This window comes from Chrysoperla carnea, chromosome 2 (assembly GCF_905475395.1).
Source record: "Chrysoperla carnea chromosome 2, inChrCarn1.1, whole genome shotgun sequence".
Lineage (NCBI taxonomy): Eukaryota > Metazoa > Arthropoda > Insecta > Neuroptera > Chrysopidae > Chrysoperla > Chrysoperla carnea.
Window position 1 is genome coordinate 48,682,243 of NC_058338.1, and position 16,910 is coordinate 48,699,152.

Below are 16,910 nucleotides of genomic sequence, written 5' to 3' on the forward strand. Positions count from 1 at the left end.
CGGATCTATCTAGTTTGTTATGGATACCTAAAATAAATTGTGAACATTGGAGTTTCTTTTTTCAGACATTTCTGAACATTTCGTTTCGAAATCATTTTCGTTACTTTACTTGACACGCGTACGTGTGTGAATAAGATTATCTTAATGTTACATTTCAACCTGTTCACTACCATCTAAAATTTTTCTTGCGATTTTCATATCATATCCAAACTTAACGTATTAAATATGTAAGTTATAATTAAATAGACTCATAGAAAATTTAACTTAATTAATTATATACGATTTAGAAAATTCGTAGAAGTTAAATAACTATGAGTAATATAGTGAAATATTAACCATTATGATCTTAATATATTATTTAGTTCATTTTTTTATCACATAAGGCGTAACAGTCGTATGAAGTTTATTTTTCTATGATTCATTTAAAAAAATAAAGTCTCGAAACACAAAAAACCATCAGATAATACACTCATAGAAAATAAAGTGTTCTAAATCAGTTTTTAAGGTCCGTATTATATTTTTGATTAAATTAAAATAGAAAATAATTATTTAACACTTCTATGTGTGCCATATTATATTATTTTATATATATATTTTATATTTTATAATGATGTTTTTATTATATCATTTACCAAACAATATTTTATTAAATTATTTTTTTATATTCAAACCAAAAATTATCTGTGTTATTTATATTTTAATCCTAATTTCCTTGTTGTGGCCACAAATTAAGACTCATTTACCGATTTTGAAGAATCGGCTTGGTTGAATTTTACAATATTCGAGAATAAAGCACGACATATACGATCCGGTATACTTTTCAGATAAAACTGTAGAGGAATATCTGTACAGGATATAGTACGAACACGCTACGGTAAGCCAGACTATTTGAGCTTGAAAGATAGTGAGCAAACAAGAAGATCGCATTAGTCGATTTGTTGATGACCGCATGAAGTGTAAAAATAATCGAAAACTTAAAGTTTGGTGTAAAGATTGGCTTATAAAGAGAAATGAATACACACTCATACAAGATTACTTAAAAGTTAAGTTTAGAGCCTACCGACTATTATAATTATTTTCGGATATTTTATAAATTAGAAGAAAATTTCGGCAATATTTCACAAGACCACTAGTTGAAGCTACCACCAAATTTCCAACTCCCTATCTATAGTTTTAGAGAAAATGAACACCATAGTTTGCGCCCTCGAGGGTAAACAGCGACGTTTAGGAAAAAAATGTTTCAAGCAAAATTTTTTATTTTTTATAAGGAATATTTTAATATTTAATTTGTGTTCTATCTCTAACAGTTTATAAGTGAGTCCTACAGACCCAAGACCCAATTGACCTATGTTGTTCATTTACGAACTCTACCTCTCTTTTTACGCCCTAAGTACTCTTTTCGTCTTTGAGTTATCGTGTCCACAGACGGGCATACAATCGGAAATGGACTATATAGGTGATTTTATGAACATCTATTGATAACTGGGAGTTGCAACTCGCCAACTGGCGTTAATAATTCGTACTAATTAAAATCAGAAGAAGACCCGGATTCAGTAGTTACAATTTCGACTACCAGATGGTGATACTTGTACTTAGCATTTTTTAAGGCCAATAAAAATATTCAAATTCAAATCAGATATATCATAATTATTATGATATATGATTATAATAGGTTAAGTGATAAAAAAAGAAAATAGATTAATTAATTAGGTAAATAATTTTTATTAGATAACAAATGTAAGCATGTACTTACATAAAACACAATTAAAGACTAACATTTCGTTTTGAAAAACTGACTTTAAATTGTACAAGCACAATCATGTACAAAGCCATTGATGTTATCATCTGTAATCAAAAATAATTTTCATTATTTTAAAACTAGCAGCCCACCCGCTTCGCTGGTTAATTACACTTAGCCGCTGGTTAATCCCACTTAATAACCGCTTATTGCTCCCATTCATGAACCAAAATATTCAAGGACTTTTAACATAAGTATACATTGCAATGAGAGGCTAATTTAGGCACTTATGGCGGCCCTTAAGATTTTAATTCTACTTTTCTTTAGTGATAATCTTTTTGTTCATTTTTTGATCAATTTCATGAAATATACATAGAGATAAAATAATTTTTAAATTCGAACTAGTAGTTCCTGAGATTAGTGCCTTCAACTAAACAAACAAACAAACTCTTCAACTTTATAAATCAATTCGCATTCTGAAAATATGCGTTTTCCATGAAAACGTAAACACTTAGCTATAGAGTTAATGGTATTTCAAAAAGAATTTCATTTTACATCTGCTGTTGACATAAAAGACAGGGTGTTTTATTTAAGTTAAACAAGTTATTTCCGTTTAGAACGTTTTGTAATTTTTTAAGTCATAATTTTATGACAACTTGTACCTATACGCAATTCAATTATCCACAATTGTAACATAAAACTCAATCCATTAGTAGACTCCAAAGTTGAATTTGGTTTGAAAAACGGTTATAGGCTTTGAGAATTTAAACGTTAAAATTGTACCAAATTTTCAGAAATTATAGAATATATCGAAAACCGTGAAGTTAAAGTGAGGTACTTAAACCTTTATAAAACTCATTTTTATTTTGACTGTAGAACATGAAAACAAAATAATATACAGGGTGTTCATTTGGAAAAACCTGGATACTTTTTGTGTTTTTCGTATACATTCTGTAAATTACGAAAATAAAAAATTTTTCTAATCTTTCGTGTCGTTTCACGTGAATAACCCTGTATATGGTATATACTTAGGAAAATCACGTAAGAAGAGTTAAAAAAATTATTATAGGTAAACAAAGTATTAGAATTTTTTTAACTTTTTGACATTTTTTTTTACACACTTCCGTGATGCATATATAAACGACCGTTAAATGAGAACGGTTTCAAATTTCGAAGGTCTGACAATTTTTTTCAAAAATATCTATTGATTTTAAAGGAACAATTCTCTCAATTTTGCCGATGTACCACCTCCGTATAGAACATTTTCCTTTAATTTTTTTTACTCATTTTATTTGATATTCGATCACGTTGCTTTTAGTTATTGTGGATTAATTATTATATTTTGAGTGGTACTTTCGAATGAACAATTAGGTACTTTTAATATTATACTTACTGAAGTGAAATAATTGCGATTTACAATTGCGTAGCCTTTTAATGACACATTTGGTGGATTCATTTCGATTGCTTGTAAAAATAGTTGTATCTAAAAATTAAAATTGCTAACTAAGTATATACGATAATTATTGCAAAAAATTAATTGTAATTTTTATAGTGAATTCTGCTAACTAATCTTATGAAGTAATATTCATTAATATCACTACGAATGTATTTCACAAAGATTCGGAGAGTTCGTATTATGAAATTATTATGGAGAACTTCCCTTGCTCGAAACACTAGGTTTTCCTGTACGAGTTCTTCCTAGTATACTAACGTAAAACAAATTATACTGCGTTAAATTACACATTGATCCATTTCCTTCTTAAAAAGATGATATGACATTTATTATAGAAGTCAAAATTAAGCTGGTATGGTAGAAAATAAGGTCACAGAACTTTGTCAATTAATCAATTTTCTAATTTTTTAAAAATAAATAGGTACTGTTATCACCATAATAGTATTCATTTCCTTGCCCTCACTTTAGCAACTCAAAAAAATAAAATCGGTTTTTTGTAGTCGGATAAAAACAAAAATAAACTAAGCCCAACTAGACTTAGCCCAACTTCATATTAAAAAAAGTACAAATATATAAACAGGGCCTTTGTCTACTCCTATTTAGTTACCGTGTTACCCATATATTTAGTGCTATATTTTTATGTTATCATTATCAAGAAAGTTCTGTAATGTCATTTATGAAATAAGTATTAAGAATGTCCATCGAAAGTGATCCATGATACCTTCGCCAATTTTATATCTGGATCTCTTTAGGGTATTGTATTGCAATGTCGTCTATACATGTTATATATGGAAAATTTAATGCTTGGCTTCTACCTATTTCAACTTACCTCTGCAATGGCCGCACTTTCAATCCCCTTCATATCAATTGAAAAAAGTACAGCTTGTATTCGTTTTGTAACCGCTCCCGAAGCGTTGTAAGCGCAATCACAAAAAATATACAGCAATGCCAAACAATATAAGCTATCCACCAATAATCCTAATTCTTTAAATGTCAAAGTAAATCCAGTATCAATGACTTCCGATAAGAAACCATACAAAGCGATTGTAATGTTCACAAACATAAATAAACTAAATGTTGAATATGTACGAGCGTAAGCGTTTCCAAGACGTTGTAATATTTCACTTAACGCTAACCATAAATGACGATAGTAAGAAATAATATACGGAGCACATCGTTTATCAATTTCACCCTGAAAACTTTCCGCTAGAGCATTACTAGCATCTCTAACACCTCGACAATTTATATACCATAAAGCAACATTCATGTTGATCATCGTTATAATGTGATAGTATGCACATGTGTGCCATGGTGTAAAACCTTCCAGCAGGGAACTTAACGCCCATAAAAATGCTAATGCAAAACCTAAACATGCAATGGAAATTACTGCGATTAAGGTTTGTAAATTTGGAAATTCTAAATTTTTCCCAGTTATACGATAATACCGAAGCTGAAAAAAAAAAATGTTTGTAAATCAGTTAGCAGTTTAATTTTTTTAGGTCCATAACTAGGGCGTGGCAAAGGAGACACCCGCCACCGGCGCAACAGAAATAGAGGCGCAAAACTTAACGTATGTTTTATACGTAAAACAAAAAGTTAGTAAAGAATCATGTAAAAGGCGCATTGTTTTACATAAAGTTATAAAGTTATAAAATTCGATGCTGTGGATAATACAGGCAAATTTGATCAGATTTTATTTAAATTTTTTTTGAAACCCACTAACTTTGGGTCATTTTTTCAGCTGTGATGTCAGTTTTTCGCTAGCTATCATTTATGTGCTTAATTATGTGACCAGCACTCCACCTTCTTGAAACCTGTTAAAGCTAGAATAATTTTGATCACAAATTTGAAAAGTATGACCCAAATTTAGTAGGATTACATACTTGGTTTATCAAAATTGGATAACGAACCGAGCTAGGTTAATTTTGATCACAAATTTGAAAATTAAGACCCAACTTTAGTAGGATTACACACTTGGTTTATCAAAATTGGATAAAATTAGGGTGTGATAGAGTAAAATTATATTTTTTGGATTTTGATGACGTCATGAAGTTAAAAAATTCAATTTTTTTGATAACAGAGGCATATTTGATCCGATTTTATTGGAATTTTTTTTGAAACCCACTAATTTTGGGTCGAATTTTTCAGCTTTGATGTCAGTTTTTTGCTAGCTATCATTTATGGGCTTAATTTCGGGACCAGGACTCCAAATTCTTGAAATCTATTATAGCAAGGTTAATTTTGACCACAAATTTGAAAAGTATGACTCAAATTTAGTAGGATTCCATATTTGGTTTATCAAAATTGAGTAAAATTTGGGAAAAATAGAGCAAAATTAAATTTTTTGGATTTTGATGACGTCATGAAGTTAAAAAATTCAATTTTTTTGATAACAGAGGCATATTTGATCCGATTTTATTGGAATTTTTTTTGAAACCCACTAATTTTGGGTCGAATTTTTCAGCTTTGATGTCAGTTTTTTGCTAGCTATCATTTATGGGCTTAATTTTGGGACCAGGACTCCAAATTCTTGAAATCTATTATAGCTAGGTTAATTTTGACAACAAATTTGAAAAGTATGACTCAAATTTAGTAGGATTCCATATTTGGTTTATCAAAATTGAGTAAAATTTGGGAAAGATAGAGCAAAATTAAATTTTTTGGATTTTGATGACGTCATGAAGTTAAAAAATTCAATTTTTTTGATAACAGAGGCATATTTGTTCCGATTTTATTGGAATTTTTTTTGAAACCCACTAATTTTAGGTCGAATTTTTCAGCTTTGATGTCAGTTTTTTGCTAGCTATCATTTATGGGCTTAATTTCGGAACCAGGACTCCAAATTCTTGAAATCTATTATAGCAAGGTTAATTTTGACCACAAATTTGAAAAGTATGACTCAAATTTAGTAGGATTCCATATTTGGTTTATCAAAATTGAGTAAAATTTGGGAAAAATAGAGCAAAATTAAATTTTTTGGATTTTGATGACGTCATGAAGTTAAAAAATTCAATTTTTTTGATAACAGAGGCATATTTGATCCGATTTTATTGGAATTTTTTTTGAAACCCACTAATTTTGGGTCGAATTTTTCAGCTTTGATGTCAGTTTTTTGCTAGCTATCATTTATGGGCTTAATTTCGGGACCAGGACTCCAAATTCTTGAAATCTATTATAGCAAGGTTAATTTTGACCACAAATTTGAAAAGTATGACTCAAATTTAGTAGGATTCTATATTTGGTTTATCAAAATTGAGTAAAATTTGGGAAAGATAGAGCAAAATTAAATTTTTTGGATTTTGATGACGTCATGAAGTTAAAAAATTCAATTTTTTTGATAACAGAGGCATATTTGATCCGATTTTATTGGAATTTTTTTTGAAACCCACTAATTTTGGGTCGAATTTTTCAGCTTTGATGTCAGTTTTTTGCTAGCTATCATTTATAGGCTTAATTTCGGGACCAGGACTCCAAATTCTTGAAATCTATTATAGCAAGGTTAATTTTGACCACAAATTTGAAAAGTATGACTCAAATTTAGTAGGATTCCATATTTGGTTTATCAAAATTGAGTAAAATTTGGGAAAAATAGAGCAAAATTAAATTTTTTGGATTTTGATGACGTCATGAAGTTAAAAAATTCAATTTTTTTGATAACAGAGGCATATTTGTTCCGATTTTATTGGAATTTTTTTTGAAACCCACTAATTTTAGGTCGAATTTTTCAGCTTTGATGTCAGTTTTTTGCTAGCTATCATTTATGGGCTTAATTTCGGGACCAGGACTCCAAATTCTTGAAATCTATTATAGCAAGGTTAATTTTGACCACAAATTTGAAAAGTATGACTCAAATTTAGTAGGATTACATACTTGATTTATTAAAATTGGATAAATTATGGATGTGATAGAGCAAAATTAAATTTTTTGTTTTAAACCCAACCCAACAGTTAAAAAATATATAATTTCGGTATATGCATTCGATTTTTTTGATAACACAAGCAAATTTGATCGAATCTTATTGGAATTTTTTTTGAAACCCACTATTTTTGGGTCATTCTTTTCAGCTGTGATGTTAGTTTTTCGCTAGCTATCACTTATGAGTTTAATTCCGTGACCAGAACTCCATCTTCTTGAAACCTATTAGAGCTAGAATAATTTTGATCACAAATTTGAAAAGTATGACCCAAATTTAGTAGGATTACATACTTGGTTTATAAAAGTTGGTTAAAATTTGGATGTGATAGAGCAAAATTAGGTTTTTTGTATTCTGATGACGTCAAAAAGTTGAAAAATTCGATTTTTTTGATAACACATGCAAATTTGACCCGATGTGATTGGAATTTTTTTGAAATCCACTAATTTTGGGCCATTATTTTCAGCTGCGTTGTTAGTTTTTCGCTAGCTATCACTAATGCTCTTAATTCTGTGACCAGGTCTCCACCTTCTTGAAACCTATTAGAGCTAGAATAATTTTGATCACAAATTTGAAAAGAATGACCCAAATTTAGTAGGATTATATACTTGGTTTATAAAAATTTTACTTTTTGATACATTTTAATGAACAGGGTATAATATATTAATATATAATATATTAATTACAGGGAATAATATATTAATAATAACTACAACTTTAATACAATTTTGTTTGTATTACTCTGTATTATTTACTTTATATATTATCAACAAAATTTCGATTTTGAAGGTTAATCATTTCCGTTGCAAAATACCCCAGTATCATTTAGGAGAGTAATGAGTTCCTTAAAAATGTTTTGCTCGGACACGTTGAGAGAAATCAATACTTTAATTTGATACTTTATTATTTGAATAAATTTAAAAAGTTTATCAATTAAATGTACAGACTCTTTAAAGCAAAAGGACACGATTATGGCGACTGTCCCTTAATCAACCATTTTGGTTTTTTCCAAATATCTTGTAAGCTATTTATTTTAAGTTTGAGAGCGTTAATTTGTGGAAGTTCTGAAGATGACTAACAAGTTGAAATGATCATCAACAAAATATTTTGATAAACAAAATTTTTAAAAATAAAGTGGATTTTAAGCAAATAAAATGTGTTTAATTAATCTTGTAAGCTAAACAAAATTTCGAGAAATTTTAAATAACACAGATTTCAATTTTGTATTGATAAATGAAATTTTTTAGTACCTGATAATGGGTCCAAGAATTTTTGTAAACAGTGACATCTTGTGCAACACTCCATCCAACAAACGGAATCCAAAAATGTGGTACCAAAAGTACTACGAAAATAATTGCATAAATATATTCATCAAATCGTCTATTTTCCATTGATGATAATATTTGCAATCGTTCATAGCCGATTACAAGAACCAACATTGATGTTAACATATAAAAAATTCCTGCATACCAGGTAGCAAATGAACACCATCGAAACGTGATTTTTCCTAGAATTAAAAGTTCTAACCTTACGAATGTCCAAAAGAGCTGTGGGGTAGAGACATATAGGTACATCGCAAAAATATTTCGAAAAAAGTTCTTATGGCTGCTTTTTTCAATTTTTGTGAATTTTGTTTAAATCTTTCAATTCAATTGTGAAAAACAATAATTTTTCATTTTTTACTTTCTTTCTTGAAAATTTTATAGGATATATTTTTGTTGTAATTAAAATAATAATAATGGAGTTTAACCTCCGTTTCTCTGACATATAAACCTTATAACAGAGGCCACCCACATCATTATTTGTTAATCTTTATTTAACTACATACATATTTACAATTACATTTTGATGTGGGTGGATTCGGTTATTTCGTTCTTATCCAAGCCCCCATTAATTATAATTGTTCACACTGCCGCTTCCTGGACTCGAATACGCAACCTCCCAGTCAGTAGCCAAACAGTCAATCACTGATCGCTCTGTTTTAATTAATGCTCTTTAATGGGGTAAATCTACCGGATTTTGATAAACAATTCGGCAAATTTTGGGAGAAGGTTAATTTTTTTTAAACAGGTTTTTTTCGTTGTAAAAAACAAAAAAAAGGGACAGTTTATCTCTACATTGTTTTCTTTGGTGACGTTTTCTTGAATATAGCTGCTTCTACTGATAGGATTGACGCGCATAAAGCTACTACCTTGCCTACTATCGAACCCTGGATAAACTAGCCTCAAAATCTTAAGAAAACTGCATTAACCTCATATTCTCAACATTCTCTGATAACACTAATAATCCTTTCTTATATGTTAAGCATTGGAAAATTCTCGTATAAAATAAGAGAAATACCCGTTTTTCATTCCGCACACCTTCCTAAATAATGTGACTTGGGAATCTACTGTCATAGAATCTGTATATCAGATGGCAACATTTTCAGTCTACACTTTATTAACAATAGCTTAAATGACACAAAATTGGCCATCTGAGAAACTATGCATTTAAACCAAATAAAACGTATTAGGAACAGAAACTGTTTATTACGGCCGAAACTTTTGAACAATAATATTATTATCTACCAAAAAAATTCTTAACTAAAGTAAGTATAGAAACTCTTTTTAGAAAATCAAGAAAAACTCTCGAGTTTTTCGAAAACAAGGAGACCGTTACTTATTTCTCCGTTTGAATACAATAAAAAACTTTACCTATTTCCCCTCTCTGTAAGGGCATAACACCCATAAGTACGAATAATACAAGCAACAATTTATGATCTCTATAAAATTGATCGTGGTCATTTAAAGTTTTGCCATTAGCGGAGCTAAGTGGTAAACGTGATCGTATTCCTTCTAATCTTGCACTCTCCTTAATTTTTAATTTTCCTTTATCTTTTTGTCCAATTTCTTTTTCTAACATTATTAAGTCCATATCCTCCATTTGACGTTCAAAAAATCTAAAATTGTAAATTTTTGTTTATGAATATTTTCGATGTAACTGGAAATATTTAGTTTAGTATATTTACTTGTTCTTGGTATACATTATGACTTTTTTTAGTCTTACTGCTTCAAAACAATAGATGTCAAACGTGTGTCGATAAATGCAAAAAGTATTAAAAATATAGAATGAAAGTTTATTTTATGACTAAATTTTTCAAGGGTAAAGGTGAAAAAGAAGTGATAGTTTATCGAACAAGTTCGAAAACTGTCTTCTATAGGGTTCTTATGTATACTAACAATAACAATTGTTTTGAAATACTCATGTTACTATTACATTTTATTTAGTTTCACCTGTCCCGTTGTCTGTCTGTAACCAAATCTTGCAAGTATAATTTGATCCACTTTCCGGTTTCCGATTGAGCTGAAATTTTGCATGCAATTTAGTTTGGATAACAATGCATGGTGTAAGGTTGTGGCGTCCTGATTTTCCCATCGCTTCCACCATACTTAATACATATACATTTTTTTTAGTCTTAAATTAAAAATTTTAATAAAAAATACTTTTTAAGGGACAAGCTTTTATTGAACTAAAAAGTAGAAAATAATTTTATCTATGAGTCAGTCATACCCGACTATTTGGTAAAGCTTGAGGCGCTTAATATCAAGATTGAAACGAAAAATAATTAGGCATATGGAGTAGATGAGTCGTTTCGATTCATTTTTGAAATTTTAAATTTAGTGCCTCAAGCTTTTACATTGAATCTTCCATCAAATTTTTCTAAATAGAGTCTGGTTCGAAAAGACCGAATCAAAAAACACTTATACTACATAATAAACAAAACGGTTAAAATGTGAGATAATTCAGCTGTTAAATTTTATATTTAATATTTCAGGTGCTGAAAATCGATGTAAAAGTGCAAAAAACTGCAAAATGGCAGAAAAGGGTGTGGTGATAGAATAAAAACGGGTGCTATTTTTTTATATTTGTTTCAATTCCAAATCTCATCTATCATCTAAAACCGAGTTATTTGAGTTGTTAATTATGTTATTATAATACGAATCGAAAAGCTCTAATTCGAAACACTGACCTATCGATCTATCCTGAATTCCGATTATGATAAACAACTAAGGTATTTTTTTCTTTGTTGGGGGTGTGGAAATTTATATTTATAATGGCTTGTTCTTCATTTTTATGTCAGAAAAATCGAAGGAATTGGAAAATTTGACAATAATTGAAAAGTAGCAACGAATGCTATAAAATCACAAAGTGCTTATTTGGTGGCATGTATTGGCGTAACATAACGAACTCAATGACTCAGCCATCGTTGTAATTATATAGATTTTTCACGTTTCTCATTTCGTCGTTTTTTAAAAAGTAAAAAAAAAACTCAGTTCATATAACATTTGAAACTTTCACAGCTATAATAAAATTATTAAAAAACTATGAATACTTCTACACTATAAGCTGGTATTTAATGTACTTTATTTTGAGTCCAAGCACTGCAAGTTGCTAGTTACTATCAGAATTGGAATATGTACCGCATTGTAAATTGCCTCTCCAAATGAAATAGGCTTTTGTCATTTTCGTGGTGCATAAATAAGATTTGTAAGAACTTTTTCTAATGTCCAATTGTAAATATCAAGCGTGAAAAAATTAATAAATTATTACATTCAATCTAAGTATTATAATACATTGAGCATCTATACAAAAGTTCTATCATATATGTATTGATAGTGCCTATAAATTTCAATAAATGAGAATTATTTTTATAGTACCAAATTGTTACCTAAATTTATTTTAGGAATTTATCTTTGCGTAAATGCTACTAAACAATTTGAGGGCAAAACTAAATCTTATTTTAAAATTGAATTTCGCTTTAAATTTAAAATTTAATCTTGATTTGACGTGATAAGGCTTATCAAGTTGTAATTAATGATTTCATGCCAGATCAGATATTTACTTCATTAACCACAAAAGATATTTTATAAAATTAAGTAATTGATTCCACATTTCCACTACAGATCCGTAATTTAGTAATAATTATTATTGATTAAAAAATAATATAAATTACAAAATAAATAATAAATAAAATATTTACTTAAAATAATGATTAATAGGTCTATTACATGATTCTGTACAGCAGCCGAAAATATTTAAAGGTCAATATTGAAATCAAGGACGTTTCCAGAATTTTTTAATAGGTTGTGGGAATGGTCAGTATTTACATTGTAAGTATATCTTGCGTGTATGTATACAGAGTGTTTAGTGATACATATACTAGAGCCCACATGCAACAAATTTAAAAAATAAACTATAGATAGAAATTTTTAAGTTTTTTCATGTTTCACATTTTATCGTAACAACTGATACTGAAACTAGCCATACAACGACTATTGCACTTGGAGCTTATAACTCAGCACAATCTAACAACTAATGAGTTTTTGACTGCTTTAGAAACCAATAGATATACGCCTCAAATCATCATGGTTACAAATAAATCGTACGAGTACCAAAAATTCTGTAGCGATTTTTTTGAAGAAGATTACTAAAATCTTATTATATACTTGCCTGGCGCGTTTCAGAAAAAACTGCCACAACTCAAAAACTTAAAAAACTATCTATAAATTTAGGAGGCTGATTTCCGGAATGGTCCAGAAATTGACGTAAAGACGGAATGTAGAGCCTTTTTGCGACATTGGTTAATATCTTTACTTTTTTTTTTTTTAATAAATAAAGTCAACAAAAATAATTGATTTACCACCTTTTAATTTATTTATACGCAAAAACGTAAATTGTATTTTTGTCGATTTTTGGGAAATCTCGCAAACAAGCCTGCAATATTTATACGTTTCTATGATAATTTTTCCGATTTGTTGCTTTACATTTCAAACCATGAAATGTGATGATTTGAGGCACGTATGTAGCTCTAGATTGAGAGACGTGCATTTTCGTCCTATAGTTTATAATACCCTACAAGGTGGCCATCGAATTACCAAACATCCTGTTTATAAGATTACAAATTTGCAGGTGTCTGGTACAGGAATTATGTAGCATTTACCACAAATATTGCCATTAATTAATTTAAAGTAAATAAATGATGAAGATAAAATGATAAATAAATGATATTTTAATATGCTGTTTTAATTTTCTCAAATCATATGGTTAATTAATTTTCTTTCTACTAAACTTAAAAGTTGCTTAAAATGTAGGTTTGTAGGTAATACTTAATATGTCTAACTATAAAGTATTCTTGCTGTATACCTAAAGATTATGGCAGTGAAAAATTCTTGAAGAAAATATATTTATACGTAGATTTAACTAGATTAGTTTAAAATTAAATAACATAAATTTTTTTAATTAAACAAAACAAATTTGTAAACTTTAAGCAAATGCCGACAGATGGAACTGTTAATATATAACATTAGATATATTAATTTATATGAATAAATTATTTAATTCGATATTACTTGAACTAATGAAAACACATGAAAATTTTTTTGAACTTTCTTTACACAAACAGAACGCAAGTATTTATTGAGATTCTTTTTACTAGTTTTCATGCTTGGTGCACCACAAACTTTTTAATTTTTCAAAAGTGTCTGTTTGCTCAAATAATGATTTTCTAGCCTGGTTAATGCTGGGGTAAGTTAGTCTTATTCCTTAGCCCCTATTTTATGTTAGCTTATTTTTTGTTCGACACTTGAATTCTGAGCTCTGCTCTAAGAATCTCGAGTACTAGAATCACAAAATGAGTTATTTGTTTGTAAGTTTAATTTTAAATGCTTGGTATATCCTTATTTTTATACGATCCATAATACTAAAAGTTAAAGGAGGGATAAAAAAATGCAGTCTTCTGTAAACCAATCAAAAAACATTATAAGCATCTCTATTCTTGATGTGCCATACAATTTTTTATTCGGAAAAATTCCATAGCTATTCTTGATATAAGAAAAATCCTATGTATATAAGAAAAAAAATAAAATGTACAAGATTATTTAAACTTTTCAACGAACAGATAAATGATTCGATGTTTCAATCCATGCCGATCCAATTATTCTCAAATATGCTCAGGAAAATCTTACTTTTATTAAAATTTTATAAGCCTCAGAGTATTTTAGCAACATAGTTTAGACAATGCTGAGGGTGCATAAAAATGGAACATAAAACAAAAACCACGGATGTAGCTTTCACAAAAAGAAAAGGTATCCTTCAACAATACTGAACACTCACCAGAATATACTTCACACCTTTGATAAATACAATGCATGTGTTTATTCAAGCATCCACCGACTTTCCAAATTTTATGGCGTCTAGTTTATCATAAATATGTCAAACGGTAGTTTTTCTATAACAACAATATATGGTAGATACCTTTCGAGAGCAAGACCTCTAACCTCCTAATAAATCTTATTAACGTATCAATTTCGACACATTCTAATAACACGTTCATTTAATTTCCGATTTTTGCTGTTATTAAACGAGTTTTTTTAGAAAACCTGAGATAGAACGACATAGATAGATAGATTTTGAATTCATCCCTCAATTTACCAAAAATAATCGTTTTGTACACAGAAAAAAAGGATTTCTAAACATGTCAAATTTTGCCAAGAAAGTTTCTTGCGTTCGCCGTAAGTAATTTAAAATGAAAAATAATTCTTGTAGTAAGATAATTTCTTTCTTTATAGGTAGGTATATGTTTTTTTTCAGGACCTAACTTAAGTAGACGAATTTAAAAAGATTTGCTTTTGTTGCTTTTATAACAATTGCGTTAAATTTTTAAAGGTCAAAAGCCTTCATAAAATAAGCACTTTATGCCATAAATATTAAATGATCCTTCAACGATATCTATGTTTTCTATTTCTACTCCCTAAAACCTTCCTTTATTAAGCCCAGATTTGACTGCGAATTTAATGGGACTGATTTGACATGGATGAATGAGACTATAAGAAAATTTAAAAATTATAGCATAACTTTTTAGGTAGCACCAAAAGCTAAGCGATAGACGCACATGCACATACACATAAACTTTATTTTCGAATTATGTTATTTTAAATTATTATATATAAAACCATTATGTATACCTGATTCTCAAAACGTGAAAACATCATAAAATTTTGTATTTTTCAGAACGAAAACAATAACTTCCTTACAGACAATGTGCACACATAAAAAAAGATAAAAAATAAAAAGAGAAAAGCAATATTAAAATTTTATATATTGAATTGAGAATTCTCACATTTTATTATTTTAAAGTTTTCACATTTGACTGTACCGAAAGGCACTTTTCTTGCAGATAATGACTTTCGTTTAAATTTTATGATCTAATGGGCTCTGGTTGCTCGTGATGTCCTAAAAATTAAAACCTTCGACTTACGCTTATATATATGCATTTGTTTGACCGTGATTTTTAAAGACTGTAATTTTAGGGTTGTCTTTTCGAATGGTCTAGTTCTATATTTTCCTTAAGCCCCTTATATGGCACATCTGTGGCGTATAAAAAATAATTTTTTCATCTATACTGATGGCCTTTATATTAATATATTCTATACAGACCGTGGGACACTACGAGTTTTTTTAAATGATACATACATACTTGAAACTTCGTGAGTGGCTTGCTTATTTTGACGAGTCTACCAAACTTTTCTATACAATTTTTTTTTCGAAAAGGCTGCCTTTTCAAATGAGCATGATGACATCATATTTGAGTTATTGTTCTGAAAAAAACGCAGTACATTTTGTCGAGGGCGGCGAAAAGAAATTTATGTTGAGAACAACTCTTTCGGGGTTTGAAAGAAATCGTAAAATTAAGAACTACATCCTCCGAAAAGGCATCTCTAAAAAGCCAATATCATGATAAAACACATACGTAGATAAGGATATTTTGTATCATGCATACAAAATCACAATTCGATTTCAGATGGCTGTATCTCTAAAGCTCGAATTTTTAGGCTTTTGATCTACTCATCAAAGAATAACAGAATCCAAAATATCGGAATGTTTGTCCGAAGGACATTTTACATTTGAGAAAACTACTTGTACTTGTTTAAATGAAAATTTATGACATTGTTTTTCATATGAAAAATCATCAAATTTATAATATGCAACAACATTAAGAATTAGATGCATATATGAGAAGACAAACAATTTTCAAGTTTAACAATAAAATAACTAGTTAAAAGAAGAAAAAGTTCTAAGAAAACCACTACCTTGTAAAGTTGAATTATTATATTTAATAACAAGAGCAAATGAATCAGACGTTTAGACGCCGTTTAGTGGCGCCTAAAGTACAAGTATACATACATGTATGTATGTATGTATGCATGTATGTATGTATAATGTGTATACCATGATTTCAAGTACAAAAATACTAGGATTGTCAATTGATTGATTCAAAGGAAAACTTAGCGCACGATTAATAAAAAATAGAAATTACTCAAAATTAATGATTTTCGGGAATGAGAGTAGGGAAGTTTTGCACTCTTACAGAGTTGGATATTTGATTAGCTATAAATTGTACATGTATTTTGTTTTTATAACTTTCACCTAAATATCTCGTTTTGTAGTTACCTAATCAAAAAATAACTTAAACAAAAGTTGTAGAGTTTGACGGCGGACATCATGTTCTGACATCAGATTCTTACGGTTCTTCGGGTTTCTTTAATAGCCAATTTAAATTTTTAACGGTAAAAAGTAAACTAACACTTTAAATTAGAAAGTTGATCCTCATAAAACTAACATTTTCTTGAAAAACGTTAGCTTTCGGAGGAAATGTGACTTAAAAATATGTCATTATTGTAGAAAATACACTTAAAATTTATCGATAATTGTAGCTCAAAGTCATGGACACAGAATAATAATCTATATTGTCCTTCACAAATTTTGGG

General features: G+C 29.0%; 1 protein-coding gene across 1 annotated transcript; it reads right to left on the minus strand.

Annotated features, from left to right (window-relative positions):
- Positions 1–1,764: 1,764 nt before the first annotated feature.
- Positions 1,765–10,135, minus strand: LOC123292738 (gustatory and odorant receptor 22-like). Its single transcript, XM_044873451.1, has 6 exons — positions 10,112–10,135; positions 9,798–10,042; positions 8,355–8,611; positions 4,021–4,641; positions 3,132–3,221; positions 1,765–1,845 (listed from the first exon to the last, which is right to left on the minus strand). The coding sequence occupies exons 1-6, from the start codon at positions 10,126–10,128 to the stop codon at positions 1,765–1,767; spliced, it is 1,311 nt and encodes a 436-aa protein (XP_044729386.1). The 5' UTR covers positions 10,129–10,135.
- Positions 10,136–16,910: the final 6,775 nt, after the last annotated feature.